The following is a 25,112-nucleotide window of genomic DNA, read 5'->3' as shown; positions in this document are numbered from 1 at the left end:
CCGGGAAAGTAATTACACTACAGTTACTTCTTCAAACCAGCAATAGCTACTTTTGAGTCGTCAGTGCCTCTCACCAAGCACTAATTTGCTGGCTGGTAATTTGAAAAAAACGGCAGTCCAGCGACTCAACAGCATTTAGCCATTTGCACAGACAAAAATACAAATAAACGCACACAGTTGTTGCCTTCATGGACCACAATGGGCATCTAATTATCTATCAGTTAAGAGTCTTTCGAGAAATTTGCTGAGAATGATGTGCTTGTTTACTTTTATTTACTTACTGTACAATGTTGTCATTTCAAGTCTGCACTAAGTTTCTCATTTAATGTGGCTTCAGCTCCACTAATATTGAAGTTACTAGTTATAAAGCGCCATCAAACACATAACCTGTGCGCTAAGATTGATAAAAGAATCCTCATCGTTCGTCTTAAGATAGCATTGACGTTAATTATGTGAGCAGCTACATAACTAAACTATCTGTTGTTTTTTTTCTCGTGTCCTCCCAGATTATAGATAATGGGCTGTGTGCAATGCAAGGATAAAGAAGCTACCAAACTCACAGACGACAGAGACGCCGGCATCTCGCAGGGCGCAGGCTACCGTTATGGGGCCGACCCCACACCGCAGCACTACCCCAGCTTTGGGGTCACGGCTATCCCCAACTACAACAACTTCCACACGCCTGTCGGACCGGGGATGACAGTTTTTGGTGGAGTCAGCACTTCCTCTAACACCGGGACCCTCAGGACACGTGGTGGGACAGGTAATGTGTTAAAGAAGCGGGAGTGCTACTGATTTAGTCCCTTTAGTCCCTTTTACGATTGAAAACAGTTGTCAGGTGGTATGAAAAGTTGGCTGACATTTATTCTGCCGAGTTGTTCGAACTCTGCCTCGGGGTTTGAATTCGGGCTCCGGCCTTCCTGTGTGGACCCCCTGCTTGCGTGGGGTTTTCTCTGGGGACTCTGGCTTCCTCCCACATTACAAAAACATGCATATTAGGTCAGTTGAGGGCTATCAATCAAAGTAGGCCATTTGCGGCCTGCCGATATATTGCCACGGGCAACATGCATGCTGGTTTTCCTCGTCAAGAGGGTTCACTCTGTCCATTGGCCTCAGCACCTGAGCGCATTTGTTTAAAGCTGAACAAACAGGGCGATTCCTCTCGTCAGGTATTCGGTCTCTCTGTCTCTGTGCGGCCGGGGAGGCGGGGCTGCTCGCCGGGAGCACACACGGGAAGCAACGCAAAGGAAAAAAATGATGGTTGCAAACGAAAACAAACGAAATACCTGAAACTAACATAAACAACACATTCGTGAACAAAACAAAACCAAAATGAAAACGAGAATGTATTTTAAAAAAACGTTAAGCAACTAAAACAATATTTTGCATTTGCAAAAGTAAGTCAAACAAACTAGAATTACAGTGGAAATGTCCTTTGTTTTCATCTTTGTCAATTAGTGAGTTTTCTGCGTTGATTTTTAAATGTATTCCTTTTGGATTAATACATAGATACGGAAGGAAGGTCAAACAGTTTATGTCGCTGACACAACAGGTAATTGAACTACTGCAACAACAACAAAAAGTCACATTTGACTGCAGGACCTTTTCACAGCACTACTTCAGCAAGAGCAGAAAAACAACTTGAAAAGCTTTGTCACAATAATCATGGACTCAACAACAAATAAATCCGACTGGATGATGGAGATACAGCAGGTCTATCTGCTGAGGTTCCACTGTTTATGCAATATTTGCATGCGTGCACTGACTCCGATGATTTCTGTACGTTGTTAAAAACTTTCTACAACATCCTGAATTCCCAAGCATCCCCATGTTAGAGGCACAGCTTCAGAAATTGCAATCCCTACCCGAGCGCGGCCCAGCCCTGACAGGAACGTCCGGCTGGTATTAGCACAGGGCTTTGTGTGGAGAGAAATTTGTTTAGGAAATGAATATTCCCACTCAGGATATCCTTTGTTTGGCTGAACCCTGAATCTACCTTGAACTCATTCCCCGCAATTTATAGGACTCAACTGGCATGGTTTATTTCCTTCAGTGTATAATCCAAATCCACACAGTGACAAAGGCATAAAGAGAGGCTTATCTTTTAAAAGTCCTCCCTCTTGCAGGGAAAATGTGGGTATAAGCTGCCCTTCACTGTTGTAATACAGCAGTCCAACCCGCAACGTACTTCTAATACCACAGCGTCAGGCGGCGCATCATAGAGGAACTTAAAGCGCGTTAAGCGTCACAAATGTCATTGACTGCCGGTTGTTGTTTTGCTGATGTAATATCTTTCAATGGAATCCAGCTAGTCCTATGACCTTGTAGGACCGCAGCTCACTGAGAGTCATCAATAAATCCATTGATACTTCCCAGCCACTCTGGTGCATTCAGGGTCTTGTGATTCTTCTGACATTTCGTAAGCGTTTTTGTCATTCACGTGAAAAAGCAGCAGACCCTTCCCGTAAGCAGTCCTATCAATATAACCTTCTCATCCGTCTGAAAACATGTTGCCCAGAGCTTTCTGGGATGCTGGTTCGAGTGCCTGAAGTCAAATGACTTGAATTCTTAGGATCCAAAGAAACTTTACCGGACTTTCTAAAAGGCTCCATTCAACTTCCATTTTGTCAAGCAGCGCACAGGTCCATGAAAACAGATTAAAGGCTCGAGTCGACACAGGCCTGATCAAATACTTTTGGCGTATCAAAGCCATTCGATCTCGAAGACAAAACAATCGAACCCCACTTAAAGTTGTTCCAAACAAGGGATCATTGATTGTTTTTGCTATTGGTCTTTAACTGCCTTAGACATTTAAATATACACATTTAAATATATATATATAGGACGGACGGCCCGTGCATTTATCGACACTGTAAAGTAATTTCATTTGGACAAGGGTGCTGCCACTGACTTGGTCGTTGGAGGATATTTCATTCATTGTTTTTCGTTTTTGTTTTAATTCCTCACTTGAACCAAAAATACAACTCAAGCAAGTTTTTCCTCATGTTTTTGAGATTGTAAGGTGAAAGCTGCAACTGGCTACGGTGTGGACGGAATGGGTGGCAACGATGGAAAAATGAAATGTCAGTATTTTAAGAGTACTAGCCTGTCAGCAACATACACAGCACAGTATTACCCTCCAGATAAGCACAATTCCACCGATTAGCTGTAGTAAGACTTGCCAGCTGATTACGATTGGGCTCATCTCCAGCTACGGGGCAACTCGATGGTGCAGTCACAATTGAGACTGTGCGGTGAGAGGTGTGTGCAGCTCCCAATAGATCAGTACTATCAATATCTGCATACAGAAAGCTAGCATAGTAGGAATTAGGAGGATTTGTGCGGCTTTTCTCGTAACTTTGTAACCATGGGCATACCGGTGTAAGTCCCATTTCGTTTTATGCTGTTTTTAAGTTTTCAAAGCTTGGAACTATTCCATCTTAGTGTTTTATTTCCATACATTGTTCATATTTTTTAAGAAAACGGGGATCTTATAGTTCAAAAACTTGACGTGATAGAGAAAAACTGGGATCAGTTTTGGCAAAACAAATTAGGTCAAAACAGCTGTCAGACCTAACTCAACCAAAATTGTGTTCCCCAGTGTAATGAATTTAAATCATTTATTAAGAATATATATAATAATAATGAATACAATTCATTTTATTAACATCCTAGCCTTTTAAACTGGCCACTTTCGGGAACGGCCCGTTACCACCGTCACTTCCCCCATGGCGAGCAACTTTTTTTCCTTGTCCATCTAACTTGAACGCTGTCATCTGTTTTTTTTGGGTTTTTTTTCTTCTGTCACTAAAATGTTTTGTATCCTAAATATGTAAAGCGATTACGTGTTCCGTTACTCCCCAAGCCTGTTGGTACAGCAGTTTTTGCGTGAACCTTCTCTGCAAACACGGATTAAAAAATAGCCTCCTTTGTCAGTAGCTCGGCCAAGATCTCATCCAGAAATGTGACAAAACCTGCTTTGGCTAGGACCTTTCATTGGTTCGTATAGCTCTCGGTACACTTATCAATTCTCACCTGGAAGAATGCTTATTTGGATCCAAATTCCTACAAAAGTGGTCGTCATTTAGTCCAAATTGTCGGTCTTTATGCAGATGGATGTCGACGTTACTTTTTTCAAATTCTTTGTGCAGGAGTCACCCTCTTTGTGGCACTTTATGACTACGAAGCAAGGACAGAAGATGACCTCAGTTTCAGAAAAGGAGAACGGTTCCAGATTATCAACAGCACGTAAGTTAAGTTGTGTAATAAATGTACACAAATATCTGTAAATATGTTTTCACTTTGTCATTATGGGATATTTTAAGTAGATTTTACTTTTAAAGAAAACTATGCTCAAATCATCTGGAGAATAAGTCTGTACCAGCAAACTGAAAGGGTGTGAATACTTTCTGACGGCGTATAAAATATGACTAAATACTACAACTTTATAGTATAGTATGTTTCTTTTGTCACTATGCAGTGAATTTGGTCTCCACTTCTGACACTGTCGTCACACCAAGACATGGGGGGCCGTGTCAATTTTGGAAGTGAAAAAGTGCGTTCCAAAGGCAATTAGTTATTTACCATTGACTCCAAAATGCATTGATATTGTTGGAACTGACTGCCAGTTTCCTTTTCTTGAGCAAAAAATACATCAAATCAACTAGTTAGTGAAATATGGATCATAAAGACCCCATACTTCCTTTAAGTTTATATGAGCACAATATTATAGACTGCAAAGCCTTCATTCAGTGCCATTGACGGCTGTTGAATTCAAATATCTTCTTCTTTTCTCGTCTTGCTTCTTAGTGGAACTCACAAAGAGCTGCAACACATCTTCAATTTCTCTTTCCCCTCCCTCCTCTGCTTGCCCCCCCCCCCCCCCCCCCCACACTCCCCTTCTTCCACGCGAGCCTGCCTCAAGTCTTTATTTCTTAACGACAATGACCCCTGTGGGACAAACAAAGAAAAACCCATAAAGTGACTGGTGTCACACGTTATTGTTATCGCCAGATGAAGGGTTTCCATATCAAGCCCTGACCTGCCTCTGTAGACAGTAGAGATTGTTTTTGGTGCTCGATATGCCTCATTTCTTTATATATATATATATATAAAGCTCAGTGTCATCTCTGGATGCTGCTTGTGACCCATTAGGGAACAGCGCTCGTTTGGACTTTGTCGGTTATTTAAACAGTATTGTTCAGGCAACAGGCAATCAATCAATGTTGTACTAGAGCGGCTCCAACTACCGGAGACAAATTCCTTGAGTGTTTTGGACATTCTTGGCAAATAAAGATGAAGATGATTCTGATCATATGAACACACTCGCATGTTGGAGGGAATGAATGCGTGAGTGATTCATCTGGATCACAAAGGTCCTCTGTTTAATTATTCTCGCATCACAAGGCACCAAGATCTGGTGGGACCCACCTCTCCCTGCTCAGTTCTTCTCTCGCAGGCTGCATACAAACACACATTCTGTCTGCCCCCCCCCCCCCCCCCGTAGACAGTTCTCCTTCAGAAAGCAGATTATTAGAGTCTCAGACCCTCCCACCACTACTCCCTCCTGAGGGTTCCTTCTTGAAGAAACCCTTTTTTGACGGGTAATTCGTACGTAGGCAATCCCCCGTCACATCTTTATTCAGCATAAATAAAACACCTCCCACCTCCCCCTGCCATTCATTTGCCTCTACATTCTGCTCTTCAGTGGCCCTTTTACTTGACTCAACTCCGTTGTTGCCACACCAGACCGCAGACAGAGTAACAGGTTATGTCATATGGACATGTTAAAACACTACCTGGCTTAAGAACATGTCCTGCTGCCGTCTGTTGCTGAAGAGAATATTGCACTTTCGGCGTTGTCCAGTGCTGACAAGCTCTCCGTGTTGCAGGGAGTCGAGGAACTTACAACAAAGAGTGCGAGGGTCGGCCTGTGTACCACAATTGAGTGATAATACTCTGGCGATCAGTTCCTGGACCTGGCAGGCTTATATGCACCCTCCAAATGCTGAAGAATCTCTCATTGTGTCATTGACTCAAATGATACAAACATGACTGCGAGTGACCCCAAGCAGTTATATACCGTTGCTTTGCACTCTGACATGAAAAGAACCGATATAGCACCCCAAAATTATGTTCCGTCACTAATTTAATAAACTAAAAAAAAATCTGTTCTTTCCGAGGGTTTTACTGATTTTGAAATGGTAAACGTGGCAGCTTTTGCAGGGGCAGTCTAAAAAGCTCAAAGCATCTTCCTCTTTCTCTACTGGGTGTATATAGAGGAAAAATGAGATATTAGGCCGATTGTTGTGATATTTTCCGAGGTGTAAGTAGGCATGAATACTCATTTTGGTGATGATTGATGATATTTTGGCCAGGAGATCCTCATCAGGATCCATCGCCCATCAAAGTCCGCGGTCAGTTGAGCCCCATGACCGTACCCAAAAAAGCCTGTAATGTCACAAAATCAAATCCCTGTTGAACGTCATCGTCTTAAAAACTATTTTAGCAAAGTTTAAAGAAAAAAAACATCCAGACTTTCAACACAGGCCAAAAAATTGCACCGCAGATGAGTTCAATGAGGAAATGTCCTCACCTTCTGTACTTGGCTGAAACCTGGCTGAAAATCAAATATTTCATCAGAAAACAAGCCTAAAAATACTACTGAGTCTATTTTGGGGCGTATGTTTTTTTTTTTTCTGCAGACATCATTTGTAAGTCCAGAACTATGGAATAAGTGCCAGTGTTCACAGGATTAGATAGGTGCTTTAAAAGCGCTTTTTCACCGATTTCCACAAAGTGAACAGCGGCACCAAGCCCGATTGTTATCCTCCTACTCGAGTTGATGGTTGTGTTGAATATGTTGGGGGTGCCAAGTATGTAACTAATCGAGATCTTTTTAGAGGGGGGGGGGGCCTCTCTTCTCTTCACTCCACGCTGACATTCGGCACATATTTTCTTTTGTTGTCTAAACTTGTGCTTGTTTGTGTTGTGCACAGCTACCTCGCTCCACGGATGACTAGCATGCTGAAGCGGATCTAATTTTAGCTAATTGTTTTAGTTTGGGTCGGCGATCACTAGTAGCCAATGTATTTGTGTTAACTTGGATTTCTTTCTTAAGTTGGGGGGGGGGGGGGGGGGGGGGGACATCACTGGATATGATAACCTTTTATGGTCGCTCCAGTGTTAACCCCCCTTTTATTTTCTACAAGCTGCTGGTTGTGATTCTTGCAATGCTTTGCATATTCTGACTGCAATAGTTCACTAAATTGGCCTCAAGGCACAAAAACAGACGCAGACGCTGGGCTGGGGTAAAAATGTCTGTGTCTGTAGGGCTAAGCAACCATTTCTAAAACCAAGTTAAGACAAAAAAAAAAGGTAGTAATGTCATCCAAAACGGAAAGAATGCAGATGACTACTGTGGTAGTCAATGTGCGTGACTCCAGACCATATCAATTCCAAACTGTCAGTGAATCAGGAAATATCCTGTACACTGAAATGTTCCGTGTGGCGCAAAGTACGCCAGTTCGTGAAATGTAAAGTGTATAGCAATCTGCCCTTCCTGTGATTCTGAACTTGTCCGTTTTCCAGTGAAGGGGACTGGTGGGATGCTCGCTCGCTCACCACTGGTGGCAGTGGCTACATTCCCAGTAATTACGTTGCTCCGGTGGATTCCATCCAGGCTGAGGAGTAAGTCGAGAGAGAACGAGTCTTTGTGTACTGGACGTGTGTGACAAAAGTCTTATAGAGGTGACAAAATACCTAACCAATCATTATGTACACATTCCAGCAATAACAGTGTTCAGTCCAGTACTTGCTATTACAATTGTACTGCAGTCTACCCTAGACGTGACCTTTTTCCAAATATCTTTTTGACAAGTACATTTAGAAATGTGAGGTCGCCGTTGTCTCCCACTAGCTCTGCCGTTCGGGTCAACACGCGTCCTCCTCTAATTACAGTTGGTACTTTGGTAAACTGGGCCGAAAGGAGGCTGAGAGACAGTTGCTCTCCACTGGGAACCCACGGGGTACTTTCCTCATCCGGGAGAGTGAAACCACAAAGGGTACATGAGCAACTTTTTCAAAAAAAAAAAATATATATATATATATATATCGTTTTCTTTTTCATGAGTGCATGCTTGTCTAATTCCCCAAAAAAGTTGAAATGACTGACTGACGAAAGCCCTCCTGATTGCTCCCCCTAGGTGCCTTTTCCTTGTCCATACGGGACTGGGATGACGCGAAAGGCGACCATGTCAAACATTATAAGATCCGCAAACTGGACAGTGGCGGCTACTACATCACCACCAGGGCTCAGTTCGACTCCCTGCAGCAGCTGGTTCAGCATTATTCGGGTTTGTCAGCTCTTCTTTGCATTAATATGTCGACTTATTTCATTCATTTCATGAGTTTGACCAATCTTTTGTCTGTATGTGCCCTGGCTGGCGACCAGTCCAAGGTGTAGTCTGCCGCTCGCCCCAAGTCAGCTGGCATGGGCTCCAGCTCACCCGCGGCCCCGCTTTTGTTTTTGGGGGGGGCTTATTCTGCTTTCTTGCATCTCTTATCCTACATGAAACGGCGTCGCTTTCACTTATGTGACCTTGAAAATCAACATGACCGCAAGTTAAATTGTCAATATCATAAATGCGACATCAAATAGGAGGTCTTTAGCGATGTATTCCTCAAGTTCCATCTGTACAATATGCGATGCACGTTTTGAAGCAGCGCTAAACCGCTACGCAACTGACGATTGGTCGGAAGTCAGTCGGACGGAGCCCACATGTTTTAGTGAATTTAGTGAAACCGTGAATTGTCTTATTCATTGGGCTTATTTCCGGCAATTTTGCATTTGCAGTGTGTAAGCGTTTCATTTTATTAAATACATTAGAAATGATAAGCATCATAAAAATGACCATTAACCAGAGAAAACCAACTCATTTTATTTGACATATTCAGCAAACATTAGATTAGTTGATTTATCCAATTTATATATATATATATATAAATATGAATTTAGGGCAGACAGTGATTGAGTACTTTGTGGAACTTTTATTCAAATTACTGCCCAAAATAGCGTGTTGAAAAATTGCTACACGAATCTCAGCAATTGCGATACAAAAATAATTTTGTATACAAATTATTTCTATACAAAAAATGTTTGTGTGCCTCCATTACAGTATATAGGTTTTTAAAAAAGCATAAAACTAAACTGTGATTTGGTACAAAAATAATACAAATAATTTTGTATAGCAATAATTGCTATCCAAAAAAAATGGTACAAATGTTGACATTGTCGACAATATGTAGTTACTAAAATACTTTTTAAACAACCCCAGATTGCACCTTTGAATCAAACATTGAAATCAAAAAAGAATTGAATGCAATGTATCTTTACAGGGGCTTTGCAACAAGGCGCTTCAAATATCCAAATGGAAATGAGTGCATTTGAACTCCTTCCTTCGTTATTCCAGGTCGGGTGAGCATTGTGCCCCCTAGGGGGAGCCAAGGGTTTGCTGACCAACCCTGAAATCGCAAGAATGCCTTTAATGGAGCGTAATTGGCTCAAATCGTTACCACGCCAATCCATTATTCCGTGCCGCTACATTTCTCGGAAGAGCTTTGGTTTTTCTGTTTGCTTGGATACCGTTCACATATTGGCAGCTTTTATGACCGGCACCAAATTTGCAGGCAATTGGCCCAGATGGGCTTTGACGGCCAGCTAAGCACCCTCATGGGTGAGACTCTTGCCTTTATCTCATCTTAACTGCCCCATGTAAACACCCTGGGACTTATCACTGGTTGTGAGGAAGGACGGGGGCGGTGGGGGGGGGGGGGGGGGGGGGTCTTTGCACGTATCATCTTCTATAGACGGAAACACGGCCCTAATCTACTGGTTTAATCGATAACGGGCAAACACAAAAGCTTCCTCTGGAGTAATAGCAAGGCATGTTTGATTTCATGAGACCACGTCAGCAGCTAAAGTGACGCCGAGCGGCGCTAATCGAAACGGAAGCAGCTGGTGTACCACTCAGGCACCTAAGCGGGCCTAGCGTTAATGCTTTTCATGTTGTATCAAGCTCTGTCTTTAGATTTAACTACGTATACTTGCGCACTTTATTTGAACACGTAATACTTTCTTTTGATTGACTTGCTCTTGTTTTGCAATTCACAGCCCTTCTTTTATTTAGCAAATGAGAAAACACACAGTTGTGCTCATACGTTTGATGACGGAATTTGAAAGATGGGTACAATTCTTTCAAGAAAACATGAAGGCCCCGTCGAAACACATTTAGTTTTGTTTTGATGGGATTCAAATTAAACCGCCAAGCATTTCAGAAAAGCATTATCATCAAACAAAACATAACCATGAAGAAATGAATGATGGTTGTTGTATAGTCATCAGTCGTATTTAAAAAAATAATAATAATAATAATAAATAAAGAAATAAATATTTCACAAATTCTGCCAGGGTATGTAAACTTATGAGCATAACCTCTAGATGGCGGCATACATTTATAAAATGGGAAAGTTTCCCCCCCCCGCCCATTTCCCCCTATACCTATGTATAATGCGCATTGATGCCAGGAAAACCCACAATGGTCATTGGTTTAAAAGAGCGGGAGAAGCGTGTGGCGTTTGCCACTAGCTGCAGCGACCCCTTTGTTGGTGCGACTTTAACTGGAAAAGCCACTTTGCATTGCCGAGACAGACCCAGGCCGACAAAAAAAAATATGAATCCCATTGCATTTTAAATGCTCGGGGGCGAGGAGAGAAGTCTGAATTAAAGTCGGAGCATATTCATGTCAGCATCCTGAGTGTGTCGCTTGCCAATGCTTTTGTCCTTGCGTACGTTGACTGTAAAAGTCAGAATTTGGCAATAAGCAGTGTATAAAAAGCCATGTTCCTAGCAAATGGTTCACTTCTGTTCCCCTCTGCAAATAGCCTGACATGACCTCAAAACAGTCTGTAGGGCCATTTAAAGCAATAGATTTTCACTGCACTTCTGCCTTGTCAACCCTGTCTGCATTTGTTTCTGCTCTTATTTCTGCGTTGCTGTGTGGCCCGGGGGCAGACCGAGCCGCCGGTCTCTGCTGTCGCTTGGTGGTGCCCTGCCATAAAGGGATGCCGCGTCTCGCTGACCTGTCGGTCAAAACCAAAGATGTGTGGGAGATCCCCCGGGAGTCACTGCAGCTGATAAAACGTCTTGGGAATGGGCAGTTTGGGGAAGTCTGGATGGGTATGGATCCAGTCGCCTCCGGAAGACGGGGCTGCATGGAGGAGGCCGCAGTCGGACAAAACATGAGCAAATCTCTTGTCCGGGGGGGGAGCAGGGGCTACGATGTGATAATTCTCTTTTTGGGGACGTTGCGGGAAAACCCGTTTGATCAATCCAAAGATGGCCTCCTTCATCATCCTTAACTGCATGTTCTTCTCCCCAGTAGTTAACCCTGTATTCCTTCCCTCCCATCCCTGTAGAGAGTGCGGATGCATTGTGCTTTAAATTAACGGGCATGTGTGTGAACTACAACCCTGACACTGTGGGCTTGAGTCATGATGCCTGGGAGATCAGCAGAGACGCACTTGAATTGGAGTTAAAGCTGGGCACAGGATGTTTTGCCGAGGTTTTTTACGGTAAGAGTAACCCCCCCCCCCCAAAAAAAAATATTACATTTTCACCTTGGAATTTAAGAGGACTTCCCAGAAGTATTTTGTCTACACCATAATAAAAGAACCATTCACTATTTCAGAAAAAATAATGAATCAAATATAAAGTTATATGCCAGTCGTCACCAACGTTCGTTCCAATGACAAACAGCATCGCTCATCATATTTTCTTTACGACTGATATAATATTGGAGCGCAAGTAACGCATGCCCTCTCCAGCCCCAACAGGAACTCCCTTAAATATTCACCTTATCAGTGTGAAAACAGCAATTATAAAATACAGTTGGAATGGTTATGCAATAACAAAATCCCCCCCCCCCCCCCCAAAAAAAAGTGGAATATTTTATATTCAAATACTGGATTAGAATATTTGCGAAATATTTTTCGCACATTTTTTGCTCTTACTTTGGTCATTTTGTTTTTCTGTTGAAATACTTTTTCAAAAGGAGTTTGTTATATTATGTATTGGATGCTTTTCTAATTTGCACATACATGCATCATTGATTAGCTCTTTCCAGTTTCATACGCAGACTCGTAGGCCATGTGTTCTTTCCAGCTCAACAGATGCTAGGAATTGGGATTTTCCCAGGTGACACCCAGCTTCTGAGATCCAATTCCTTAACCAAGCGGATGGGATCCTTCATCCCCAACAAGTCGGCACAACTCTTGATATTTGGGCTAACCTAAAACCTTCCAAGCATGCCGGTCGATGGTCTCTGTCCTCCCTTTGAGTCATTCCTATACATGCGCTCGCAGAATGAGATCAGTAGAACTATCAACGGTGGCATCGATATTTGGTTACGCAATACATGCTGCAAACATGTGAGCTCGCAGCAGTGCCGGTCATGTTGTTTTAGAGCAACTGGCACGACCGCAGTCGGGATCTTATGGGCTCGGCCCCGTTAATCATCCTTCCGAAGGATTATCTGCTCCCGTGTTGGCGCATTGTGGCTCTCCGATTCTCACCGGATTCTCCTGACGGCTTTTCCAATCCATTTCAAATCAAAGCACCTTCTAAAGCTTATATCCAATTAGTTATCCATCTGCTCAAGCTGTGCGCATGAGAAGTAAAGATGATCTGATTCTCGTTGCGTCTCCTGATCTCATGCTGTGTGGTATGTTTACACCAGTGTCTCCACTACAGCGGGAGTTTTTTTTTGTGCATGCCTAACCAATCATCTCTCTGGTTAGAAAGTGTGATTTTTGTGGTCTTAAATATGGTAACAGTATACTGACGCTAGCGTATGTGCGCGTGTCAGGAACATGGAACGGCACCACCGGAGTAGCAGTGAAGACTCTGAAGCCTGGAACCATGTCCCCTGAGTCCTTCCTGGAGGAGGCTCAGATCATGAAGAAACTCCGACATGACAAGTTGGTGCAGCTGTACGCTGTCGTGTCTGAGGAGCCTATTTACATCGTCACGGAGTACATGGGCAAAGGTATCCACACATCGACATGTGAACACCTGAGGATGCAAAAATCGGATATACGGTGTGCATGCAAAACACTATATAGATTAACAACACTAATGACTCTTAGCAGTACCATCATCAAGTTATTTCAATGAACAAACAGTACGTAGTCTTGAAAACGATTCCTCAAAGTTCCCTCTACCCTTAAACGATAATCATTGGATCACGATAGTCATCGCAACATACATACGTCACTGTAGTGGACATCCCCCTCTAATAGACAGCGTGCTCCACTGAGTCTCTGGTCCAATCAGGGGGGGGGGGGGAATGATGTTAACTTATGTTGACAGCGCTGGCTCGGGAGCGGAGAGGTAGGCAGAGATCTTCGCTAGTGACGTAGATAAGCTCGAGAAATTCAAATGACCTTTTTTCAGGTCTCCCGCCAGAAAAAAAAACGTCTGGAACTAGGAAATGCGTGGATGATTTGAATTCATATTTCATTTTAATTCATATTTCCCGTTTACCGAGGCACCATAAAGACAATATTGCATCCCAAATACTAGAAAAAGTTGCTTTGGCAAAATATGTCCCTTTTAAATAGAGCCCATTTGGAACTCAATTGCTAACCAAAACAGCAGCACCTACGTAAGCATGTAAACAGTCTCAGCGATTAACGAAAGTATGGAAACCTATTTTGTAAATAATTTCCCGGCGCCGTTTTAAATATCAGCTCAGGTTACGCGGCGACAGCGTCTTCGACGACGATCAACGTTCCAGTGGACTAACAAGTGGTCGTTCTGTAATGTTCTTTTCCTCCATGTGGAAGTTCGTTTTGACATAAATTGTACCCGTCATGTTATTTGCTATTATTCCAAGATATTATTCCCCTGTAGGAAGTCTACTGGACTTCTTGAAGGATGGAGAAGGGCGAGGGTTGAAGCTGCCCAACCTTGTGGACATGGCGGCGCAGGTAAGTTGTGTTTTTTTCACTTCTCCCAAAAGCCGCCCATTTCACCCATCCATCCATTTTCTCCACCGCTTCTCCTCACTTGGGTTCAGCTATCTTCGGGCGAGAAGCGGGTTACGCCCTGAACCGGTTGCCAGCCAATCGCGGTGGGGGCAGCCGCACATTTCAGAGGCAATTATAAAACAAAGCCCCCCCCCCCCCCCCCCCAAAGTCCGACCTGGGGTGCACGTCAAATATTTGACTTACGCTCACAGTTCGACGTGCGAGGTGTCCGCCTTCATTTTGAGAGAAGCACATAGTCAGTCGATAGCAACACCCCTACTGCATTGTAGCGCATGCGCATCTGATCCAGTGAGAAATTGTCCCGCTAAGGCTTTGTTTTCAAATGGATCAGAACGCTGCAAAACTCTTGTCGACAATCGAGAGACTTGTTAAGAGATCATTTTCTGACTGACTTCCGGATCCAAATCCACCTGACTGACGCATCTGCTAAGTAGGACGCACGTTTCTAATCAGGGCAATCAACCTCAAAGGGCGGAGATAAAGAACCCCTTGAGAAGCAAGTGAAAGGAAGGCTGTTAATGGCCACAAAAAAACCAAAAAAATGTGTAGTTTATTTCTCCTCCAGTGGAGTTAAGTTTAAGAGTGTTTTGTTTTTCATAATTCAGTTCATGCTAATGCTATGATAATGAATCCTGTTCCTGAAAACATTGCCTGTAGAATAAATACGTTTAATGATGGCGACTTACCACAAGTGTTTCAATTAAAAGCATATCAAAGGTGCTGGTGGTCTTCAGTAGGATGTAGCCGTTCACTTGAAATTGAAAGCATATACTGTATTTCTGCAATTTCTGTTTTTAGGGTTCTACGGGTTGTGGCAGCAAGTCCTAGTCGAAATATTCAGCAGAAACAACGGTTCGCTCACTTGTCAGCTGGTGTTGAACGCGCTCGTGCTTTTCTCCAGGTGGCAGCGGGTATGGCTTACATCGAGAGGATGAATTACATCCACAGAGACCTGCGCTCCGCCAACATCCTGGTGGGAGATAACCTGGTGTGTAAGATCGCCGACTTTGGGCTCGCCAGACTCATCGAAGACAACGAATACACAGCTCGGCAAGGTGGGCCTTCACATTTTCCCTCCATCCGCCCACCCGCAGGACTTAGCCTCGTTGGTGTAGCGGGTGAGCCGGCCGGATTTTGGGTGAGCGGCAGAGTACACCCTGGACCGGTCGGCGGCCAATCACAGAGCACATATCAGCAAACACTCATTCACGCTCACTTTCACTCCTGTGGGTAATTTAGTCTTCACTTAACCGAACGTGCATGTTTTTGGAAAGTGGGAGGGAGCCAGAGTCAAATCCAAGAGAAGATGCAGACTCCGCAGAGAGGGGCCCCGAGGCAAGATTCGAACCAGGGACCTCTCCACTGTGAGGCAGACATGCGAACCACTAGCGCAGTGCGACACTACATGTCTCTTACAAACACAAACGATGACACGAACATCATCACATATACGTATGTTGCTAGTTCCTTGAATGCAAATACAGTGGTGCCTTGAAATACAAGTTTAATTTTATTCCGTGAGCACCTCTTAACTCAAAACACTTATCTAAAATCATATTTCCCCATTGAAATGAATGAAAAGACCCTTTTTCCGTAACACAGGGTCTAATAGCACTCTGTACAAATTGTACTTTCTAAAGAACACTGAGTAATAACACAATTCAATAGAATGAGAAGCATGTGTTTTGTGAAATTGCATTGTCCCCTTTCAAATAAACTGATTAATAATAGTAATAATAATTAAACAGCTTGCGCATCATGATCTATTGCTGCATCCAATTCAGTGCTGCGGCTTCTGCTGTGCCCACTTTTGGCCACCAGGAGGCAATATTGTATGATACAGTCATCCAGACTAACGAAGAATCGACTTCGACTTTTGCTATACTACTACTCAGTAAGTTGCTGTAAAAAGAGTTATTTTTCGTCGAAGATGACGAATATGCCTGTGGGTATTGTTATATTATCTGTCTACGTGTTGTTCCACCATATGCGTTCCAATTTCCCCATTTGTTAAAGGGATGAAAATGGTGACGATGCTAACGTTAGCGTGTCAATTGCATTTTCTACTCATTTTAGCATCAAGCTAACGGCTGCCCTCAAGCAAACTGTTGCGTTTGCTCGTTTGAAACACACGCGTCATTATTTTCCCCTTTATGCTTAGTTTGATTATGAACTTCAACTAGTAGTGGCATTAAGGCATCAAGAAGTTAAAAGAAAGTGGATTATTTGGAACAGGTAACGTCATCACGTCTCAAACATTTTGTTCTTCGATTCAGTTTGATTCTGCTGACGGTGCTATTATGCGACAGTAAAGTTAGTTATTCTAGTTATTTATTTTAACTGTGACTTTACCAACGTGTTAGCGTACGTTGGTGATACTATGGCATGTTCTGCTGAAGTACAAATGCGGGTTATGTCGCCACAAGTAGGAACTCTAGGACCTTCTTCCATTTTCTATACAGCGTATTCTATTTAAGAAAGCTAGAGTATATTAGGGTGAGGGGCAGGTTACATCCTGGACTGATCAGCAGTGGGTTATTCTAAATCATTGTATTAAACTTCAGCTGCACTCACCATCATTGCTCATGCCGTCCATTTAGGTGCCAAGTTCCCCATCAAGTGGACGGCCCCGGAGGCCGCACTGTACGGGAAGTTTACCATCAAGTCGGACGTTTGGTCATTTGGCATCTTGCTGACAGAGCTGGTAACCAAGGGTCGAGTGCCTTACCCAGGTGAGCCATGCGAGACGACGGATGTCATTGACACTCTCAGGGCACGACGAACTCCCCTTATTAGCAGAGACTCCTTTTATTTGAACCAGAGTTGTTACCAAAGTACACACTGCTCTACTCTGTGACAGCCTCCGGTCCCCCTCATGCCGTTTTGAGAGTAAAAGCTTCCTTAATGGTTGGGTAATCTTTGTTTCTCTGCCAGAATGTGAAATAACACTTGATTACTGCTGTTTGCCTGCGGGTCCGCTGAAATTTCAGTCCGGGGAAAAAAAAAAAAGGAACACGGGGAGACATGTGGGAGACCGAGGGAGGAGTAACACGTTTGTCCAGATGGCTCCGTAAACGACTTGTTCTTAAGGCAGAGGGGGGATTACATCCGCAGATATGGATAGGCAGATACAACACGCCCCCTTCGAGTTCTGCGCGGACGGGGGGGACGCTACGCCAGGGAGGTCGAAGTCATCAGCGCATCCCGTGCGTGTGGACGGCAAGAAAACTCAAAAGACCACGGATGCCGGAACACTGTGTTGCATACGGTTGCGTAAAACAATGTACAGCATAGATTTTGAAGTGTTTGTCACGCGTTTTCCAGGCATGAACAACCGCGAGGTGCTGGAACAGGTGGATCGAGGCTACAGGATGCCGTGCCCCCAGGACTGCCCCATCTCCCTGCATGAGCTGATGTTGCAGTGCTGGAAGAAAGACGCGGAGGAGCGGCCCACCTTCGAGTACCTGCAGGCCTTCTTGGAGGACTACTTCACAGCCACCGAGCCTCAGTACCAGCCTGGAGACAACCTCTAAACGTTCTTCCTCTCTGCCTCTAGGCTGGAGCTGGATGCAAAAAAAAAAAAAGACAAACTGGAAACTTCCTGGACTTGCCACTGTTTTACTTTTGGGGGGGGGGTGGGGGTCTGCAAAGCTTCCTCCGCTCAACGTGATCATTTCATTTCCTACGCCATCCCATCGTGTGAACTTTGCGACATGATGATAACAGGTAAGTGTGGAGAATGGGTTTGGATAATGCAATGCGATACCTGTATTCAGTGTAAATCATTTTTTTAAAAGGGTTGTTTGAGTTCGTATGTTTGCATCAGTTTAAGATGCTTCATCTGCCAGAACTGAAGGTTAAGAACCATTTGGACATTTCATCTGTCTGTGCATCATTCCTTCATTATGTTGAACCCCAGTTAATGTTTGCATAAGATTACCTTACGTTCTGCTCTCGCGTCCTCAGGCAGTTTTATTTTTCCTTTCCTCAGAGGGCTTGTTGTTTTATAGCTACTGCTGTCTGTATGGAATTAGATTCGACCCATTTTTTTTTTCTGTAAATCAAACATGACCATGTACAGATTGTGAACATATCCCTCCTCTTTTAACATTTTGATAAAGTTTGAGCAGGTGGCCGACACTCCAATAGACCCCATGTCTCTTAGTTGGCAGGTTTGTTGGCCGTTTTGAACAAATAAAAGCCTCTGCCCAAATAAATGCCTCTTTTTTTTTTTTTTTACCATATTTCCTCAAATAGTTACCACAACTCTAATAGACACCACATCTCTTGAAAAAATAAACACCTCTCCCCAAATAGATGCCTCCCTATAATCCATCCATCCATCCATCCATTTTCTACCGCTTATCCGAGGTCAGGTCTCCTGGTCCGCTGTTCCACGGCCAGGACGAAAACCACACTGCTCCTCCTGAATCTGAGATTCGACTTCCCGACGGACCCTCCTCTCCAGCACCCCTGAATAGACCACACTGCTCAGGGAGGCTGAGCAGTGTGATCCCCCTGTAGTTGGAACACAGCCTCCGGTCCCCCTTCTTAAAAAGACAGGCACCGACCACCTTACGGCCAAAGCTCCGGTCGGCCGTAACATGGTCCACTCGGACTCGATGTCCCCCGGAACATGAGCAAAGTTCTGTCGGAGGTGGAAGTTGAAACTACTTTTGACAGGGGATTCCGCCAGACGTTCCCAGCAGACCCTCACAATACGTTTGGGGCTGCCACATCCGACGACACGACCACAAAGTCGATCATCGAACTGCGACCGAGGGTGTCCTGGTGCCAAGTGCACGTGTGGACACCCTTATGCTTGAACATGGTGTTCGTTATGGACAATCCGTGATGAGCACAGAAGTCCAATAACAGAACACCGCTCGGGTTCTGATCGGGGGGACCGTTCCTCCCAATCACGCCCTTCCAGGTCTCACTGTCATTGCCCACGTGAGCATTGAAGTCCCCCAGCAGAAGGATGGAGTCCCCAGCGGGAGCGCTCTCCAGCACCCCCTCCAAGGGCTCCAAAAAGGGTGGGTACTCTGAACTGCTGATTGGTGCATAGGCACAAACAACAGTCAGGACCCGTCCCCCCACCCGAAGGCGGAGGGAGGCTACCCTCTCGTCCACCGGGGTAAACCGCAACGTACAGGCGCCAAGCCGGGGAGCAATAAGCATACCCACACCTGCTCGGGGCCTCTCACCGTGGGCAACTCCAGAGTGGAAGAGAGTCCAACCCCTCTCGAGAGGACTGGTACCATAGCCCAAGCTGTGCGTGGAGGAGAGTCCGACCTTCTCGACCTCACACACCAGCTCGGGCTCCTATGACATTCCACGTCCCTAGAGCCATCTTCTGTTCGCCGGGGATCGGATCGCCAAGGTCCCCGCCTTCGGCCACCGCCCAGCTCACACTGCACCCGACCCCAATGGCCCCTCCCACAGGTGGTGAGCCCATGGGAAGCCTCCCTATAATAGCCGAATGATGTGGATATAAACCGGATATGTATCCCACAAATGCGTAATGATGAGACCTACACGCAGAGCCGCAGTTGCTTAGGTCAACACGGCGCCTTGCGGTTGTGCGCACGCATTTGACGTCACGAACGCATTATGTCCGCAGTTCAAGTCGCATTTGTGTTTGTAATGTGAACGACTCCATAAAAAGATCGGATTGAACCAAAAAAGCCAAATTTGGCATCAAGCCCTGCAGTGTGAACATAGCCCAAGTCATTGGGTGTGTCGGGCCAGTTGAAGAAATAAACATCTCTCTACAAATCGATGCCTTCACCATGGTAGACACCATTGCTGTGTATTCGTAGACGGCGCACGCTGCGAGGAGCAAATGTGGCCACTATCGAATCTGCCGGGTTTACAAAATTACCAACACCGGTCTAGCCCACTCAGGGAACACAGTTGCGCCGCGCGCCACACCGGATTTACGCCGGTCACAAAAATAAGAGCACCGTATTGCTAAGTCGCCTGGTGCATTCTGCCAGTTGAACAAAAATATGCCTCTTCCCAAATAGATTCCTATTTTTTTTTTACGGTATTTCCCCAAACTGGACTCTCCACTCGGTGGCGATAATTGGCATGTGCGAAGTGTGCGATCGCCCAGGGTGGCGTGGCTGAAGGGTCGGAAACCATCATCGGCAACCCCTCCGCCAATGCCCCCCCCCCCCAAACAGATGACTCCACTATAATAGCCACTTGAATGAACACTGCAGATGCTTTATCCTTACACAGCCATTTGTACAAATAAAGGCATCTCAAATATATGTCTCCTTTAAATAAATGATTGTTTTCTCAGCAGCGTAGTACTGAAAAACAGCCAAGTATGTCAAAAGAAATTTACTTATCACTTAAATGTGCAAAAGCCTGTGGTGAAAACAGTGACGAAGTGGACCTATGAGGCAAAGTTAGAACTTGAGACTGCACAGATTGGAGTGTCTTTGAAACTGCAACTGGCAGCCTAGATGAATACCCGGACTGTGTCACATCCTATAATAAACTCCAGCTCAGCCGATGGATTCATAGCTTCCTGATGGGCAGGGCACAGGAGGTGAAGCTAGGAGACATCACCTCAAACACATGCACCACCAGCACTGGGGCACCCCAAGGATGTGTCCTCTCTCCGCTGCTCTTCTCTCTCTACACCAGGGGTGTCAAACTGATTTCTGTCGAGGGCCACATTGTCATTTCACTTTCCCTCAGAGGGCCGTTATGACAGTGAAACCATACCTCATCATATTATTTCGACATTAAAATTTGGGATATTTTTTTTATCAAAGGACTTCCCTAATCCTGTGAACACTGGCACTTATTCCATAATTCTGGATTTCAAAACGATGTCTGCAGGAAAAAAATCCCCCCACATTTTCTTCTTAAACTGATACGTGTTCTGTGGCGTAATTGTAGTTTATATTGAAAGTCTGGATTTTTTTTCAACAATAACGAGTGAAAATAGTGAGGCCAAATACAGTTGAGTAGGCTTGTTTTGTTCAAATCAATTGCTGAAATGCTTCGTGCAGAAGGGAGGAACCTGCATGTGGTAAGTGCCTGCAGATTCATTTCCGCCTATATACAGTATTTAGTCAGCTCGTTCTATCGATTGTATTGCTCACCTTTGAAAAAGAGTTTGGGAAGACAACATACCACAGGCATTTGCTTTTATGAAGTTCAAGTTTTTTTGGACAGTGCATGACCACGTTGGTCTTTGATGGGCACGGCCGGCTGGAGCTGTGTTCGTACCACTTTCACCAATGACACCGTAACAAAGTTGTGATTTTTGTTTTTTTAGCCGAGTCAATTAGCAATTAAAGCATTTTGGGGTGCTGTTGTGTTGATGTGTGTGTGTGCAATCGAAACTTATAGGTCCTTTAAGAATTATTTTGGGAACTGTTTTTAATAGGCATTAACCAATTCATTTAAGATGAAGAATCAAGGTCAAAATCAAATAGAAAAATTATATCACTGGCTGCAATAATGCCTAAAACCTTTAATTTGTATTAAAAAAAAACATTTTTTTTAAAAATTGAATACAAATGTTTTAAAAAAACTTGCGATTTGCTGGCAACCAGTTCAGGTTCAACCCCGCCTCCTGCCTGTAGTTCGCTGGGATAGGCTCCAGATCTATTAATTTTCATAATCTATCATGTCATTTTATCTGGTTTGCATGATAATTTTGGTTGGAAATGCCAAAAGTGTCCTTTTTCAAGCTATTCTCGTGAAACTTCCGGATTTCTCATGATTGTGCGACATGTAAATGAGCTTTGCTTTGATTGAATTGCTCACCTTCTCTCGTTTAAATTGGGAAAACAGCTTGGGTTTGATTGGTCGTTACTTTTTGACTGCCCAACGTAACACCATCAACAAACAAAAAGCAAGTATGTACAAGGCTCATAAAAATATCTTAGCTAAATAAATATTCGAATAAAGTTTGAAAAAAAAAAAAATAGATAAAGAATAAGCAAGAAGATTTGGAACTAAAGTGATGGAAAGGAGTACTATAGTGAGAGTTGTGAACCTATGGAGCAATCTATGCATCGAGGAAACAAAAAAAGCTAAATTAGGAGATAATTTGTCTGCCAGGTGGAATGACTCCCTCATCCCTCCTCCCAAAAAGCTTTTAATGCAGTCACACCCATTTCTACCATATAGTCATATAATAGTGGAGCCATAAAGAGCTGGGTTGTACTTCTGCACAGCAAGGAGAGACTTGAAATGAGACCATGCGAAGCACCAGGTAAGTCCAGTGTCACCTTTTTTTTATTTTTTTTTTTTATTTTAATATCATCCGGCTCATGATACTCCTCATCTTGTTTTATCGATAACAAAGGAGAACATGAAGATTGCTTCGTTTCTTGACTTCTTAAAAGATAGTTGCTGGGAAATGTCTACAAAACCCCACCTGTAACGTGACAAGCGTAGTTAGTACTAAGTTGTAGTTGCCCTTGGGTTTTCCAGAAAGTTTCCATGGGAAATAAGCCATTTGGAATGTTATTTCTAATTGTTATCGTCTTTACATATGCAAGTGGTTGAGAATTACTGGAAGTTAACTGAAAAGAAAGGATCATTTCCCCCAAATTGTTATAATCAACAGAAAGAAAATTGAATATAATTGTTTTTTTCTATACAAGCAAATGTACTGTATAACAGGGCTATAGCACAGTGTTTTCTTTCTTACATTTCATTTCCTTTTATCAAACAACCTTGACATTTTGCTCATTTCCAGATCAGTCAGTCTCAGTGTGGTACTAGTGGTACGCCGGCTCCCTCTAGTGGAATTCCAAAGAATCGCACCCTAAGTACTGTTCTTGTATTTAGCTCTTTACTCGTACAATACAGTTGCATTCAATCTTTCCCAATTATTTAACTGTTATTTGGTACTTTTTTTTTTTTTTTTTTTTTTACTTTTATGTGAAATAAATTTTAATTGAATCAGTATTTAAGTACTTTTTTTTTTTTTTTTTTTTTTTTTCTTCCCCATATGTGAGCACAGTTGTATTGTTCAAAGTGTGCATAATGTTACAGAGGCTTAGAACACTATTAAATATACTTTGAATGAATTAAACCACAGTATTATTCACGTGTGTGACAGCTTCATTGCGGAGATGAGCATGTGACCTATTGCCTGGCGGGGAATTCATCATGGAAGGAGTTGGCGACACTGTCTTCGTCACCATTCAGAAGGTCTATTACCCACTGCTTTGCATCATGGGTATTCCAGGTACGTGATGTCATTTTGTTCTTGGTTCTTTCATAAATACACTTCCTGTATGCGAAATGCCAATGTGAGAGGGATTTTTAATTAAAAAAAGGAATATTTGATTATGGATTTACGTTTATTTTAATTAGTGTCTTTTATGTTTGATGTACAGCAACTTGGTACAGCTGTGGCTGTTGTGAAAGTGCTATATAAATCAAGTTGAGTTGAGTTTGACTCACAAAGTCAAAAAAAAAAAATAATAATAAGTCAACCAGCTTGTAACTGCATTCATCTGAGACGTTTGTCTTATTTCCCAGCAAACCTCTTCACCTTCTACATGATCTGCTTCCGAAAATGCGGAATGTCTGACACTGCCGTGGTGTATCTGAGCTGCCTCGCTATTGTGGACACCTTCTACCTGGTGTGGGTGATCCTTATTGACCTGACCCTTACCTTCTGGCTGCTGCAGCCCTTCTGGCACTCCCACCCGTGGTGTGGCATCCTGGACTTCCTGCAGTACGGCTCCCTCTGCAGTTCGTCGTGGATTGTGGTGGTGTTCACCATCGAGCGCTACCAGGTCCTTCGTAGCGCGGCGGCCAAGCAGCACTTCTCACAGGCGAGGGTCACTAAACTGATCTGCACGGCCATCGTCGCGGCGTCCCACTTGGTGTCGGTGCCGCTAGGCTGGATCAATGTCGTTACGTCCGCCAACATTACGGTAGCTGGAGAAAACGTGACCCTGCCTCGATGTCAATACCGGGATGAGATCTACGCCACTGTCATTGTGTGGATAACCACCTTTCTCTCAGGAGGTATCCCCATAGTGCTGGTTATTATCTTCAATTACCTCATCGGGCATCATCTGTGCCGCGCCAGTAACATGTTCACCAAGGAGGAGCGTCGCGTAATGCGCGGACGCAGCACAAGGGGCATGTTGAGAAGGACCATCTTCCTGCTGGGGACAGTCTCTTTGGCCTTTGTGGTGCTCAGCCTGCCTCGCTTCGTCACATACTGCATCCTGAGGACCAAGTACAACACGGAGAACTTTAACAGAAATGACTACGGAGTCCCCATCAACGTCGCCGGTGACTTAGCTAACATGCTCCAGAATCTGACCTCCACCACAAACTTCTTGCTCTACTGTATGGTCAGCGGCCGCTTCCGACAGGAACTGCTTCGGGTGGTGACTTGTCAAGCCGTGACTCGAGAAGCTTCCTCCGTTCTCACGCACGCCATGAAAGTCTTCTCGGTGTCAGAGCATAAGGCCGCATCATCCCGCCACCGTGATCCGTGATGTTTACAGTACTTCTGGACTTTCGAACGACATTGTTCCAAAAACAGCAAACTACGTGTTACATGACAACTTTACATAAACACATTTATTTTGCAAATGAATTAACCTCACGTGCACGTTCGGGGAATGTGCAAGGACACTGCAACTGAGATTCCATCCCCGAACCTCTGAATTCTGAGGCAGATGTGCTAACCACTCATCGACTGCGCTTCCCAGCTGAAATTCAACCATCCATCCATTTTCTATAGCCTAGCGCTTATTCCTCACTCGGGGTCGGGTGAGCTGGAGACTATCAAAGCCGGCTTTACACCCTGAACTGGCCGTCAAACACTACCGCACAGAAATGCAAGATCAGATGCAAGAACAGTCCTGGGGTGGTCTAGTATCCTCCAGTACTGGACGGGTGTTGCGATACCGAAAGGGTTATTCTTAATCATTTTTTAAAATCAGGGGTAATGACAGTGAAATGTGCAGATTTCAGAGGGCTTTTATTTTGAAATACAA

General features: G+C 44.0%; 2 protein-coding genes across 7 annotated transcripts in view; both read left to right on the top strand.

Annotated features, from left to right (window-relative positions):
- The window catches only part of LOC133468221 (tyrosine-protein kinase Fyn), a 76,574-nt gene extending 58,710 nt beyond the window's left edge, over window positions 1–17,864 (top strand). For 3 of the 6 annotated variants that reach the window (XM_061753840.1, XM_061753842.1, XM_061753843.1), the window contains 12 exons: window positions 507–763; window positions 4,152–4,248; window positions 7,591–7,689; window positions 7,960–8,063; window positions 8,205–8,354; window positions 11,072–11,236; window positions 11,476–11,631; window positions 12,924–13,103; window positions 13,970–14,046; window positions 15,008–15,161; window positions 16,707–16,838; window positions 17,431–17,864. In XM_061753840.1, the coding sequence (XP_061609824.1) occupies window positions 517–763; window positions 4,152–4,248; window positions 7,591–7,689; window positions 7,960–8,063; window positions 8,205–8,354; window positions 11,072–11,236; window positions 11,476–11,631; window positions 12,924–13,103; window positions 13,970–14,046; window positions 15,008–15,161; window positions 16,707–16,838; window positions 17,431–17,639 (1,770 nt within the window). In that variant the 5' untranslated portion in view covers window positions 507–516 and the 3' untranslated portion in view covers window positions 17,640–17,864. The remainder of the gene's footprint in view (window positions 1–506; window positions 764–4,151; window positions 4,249–7,590; window positions 7,690–7,959; window positions 8,064–8,204; window positions 8,355–11,071; window positions 11,237–11,475; window positions 11,632–12,923; window positions 13,104–13,969; window positions 14,047–15,007; window positions 15,162–16,706; window positions 16,839–17,430) is intronic. The other 3 variants (XM_061753845.1, XM_061753844.1, XM_061753846.1) reach the window with 3 other exon arrangements.
- Window positions 17,865–23,215: 5,351 nt separating this feature from the next.
- LOC133468691 (probable G-protein coupled receptor 139) lies at window positions 23,216–24,608 on the top strand. The gene is made up of 2 exons (XM_061754898.1): window positions 23,216–23,335; window positions 23,632–24,608. Exons 1-2 carry the CDS (start codon window positions 23,257–23,259, stop codon window positions 24,606–24,608), a joined length of 1,056 nt encoding a protein of 351 aa, XP_061610882.1. The 5' UTR covers window positions 23,216–23,256.
- Window positions 24,609–25,112: the final 504 nt, after the last annotated feature.

This window comes from Phyllopteryx taeniolatus, chromosome 18 (assembly GCF_024500385.1).
Source record: "Phyllopteryx taeniolatus isolate TA_2022b chromosome 18, UOR_Ptae_1.2, whole genome shotgun sequence".
In the NCBI taxonomy this organism is placed as follows: Eukaryota; Metazoa; Chordata; class Actinopteri; order Syngnathiformes; family Syngnathidae; genus Phyllopteryx; species Phyllopteryx taeniolatus.
The sequence above is the reverse complement of the archived record's forward strand: the minus strand, read 5'-3'. Positions and strand labels throughout refer to the sequence as shown.

Excerpts from the sequence above, each read along its gene's own strand:
- LOC133468691 (XM_061754898.1), top strand. The coding sequence starts at position 23,257 with ATGGAAGGAGTTGGCGACACTGTCTTCGTCACCATTCAGAAGGTCTAT. Across the intron at positions 23,336-23,631 it reads TTGCATCATGGGTATTCCAG|CAAACCTCTTCACCTTCTAC; the intron begins GTACGTGATGTC and ends CTTATTTCCCAG.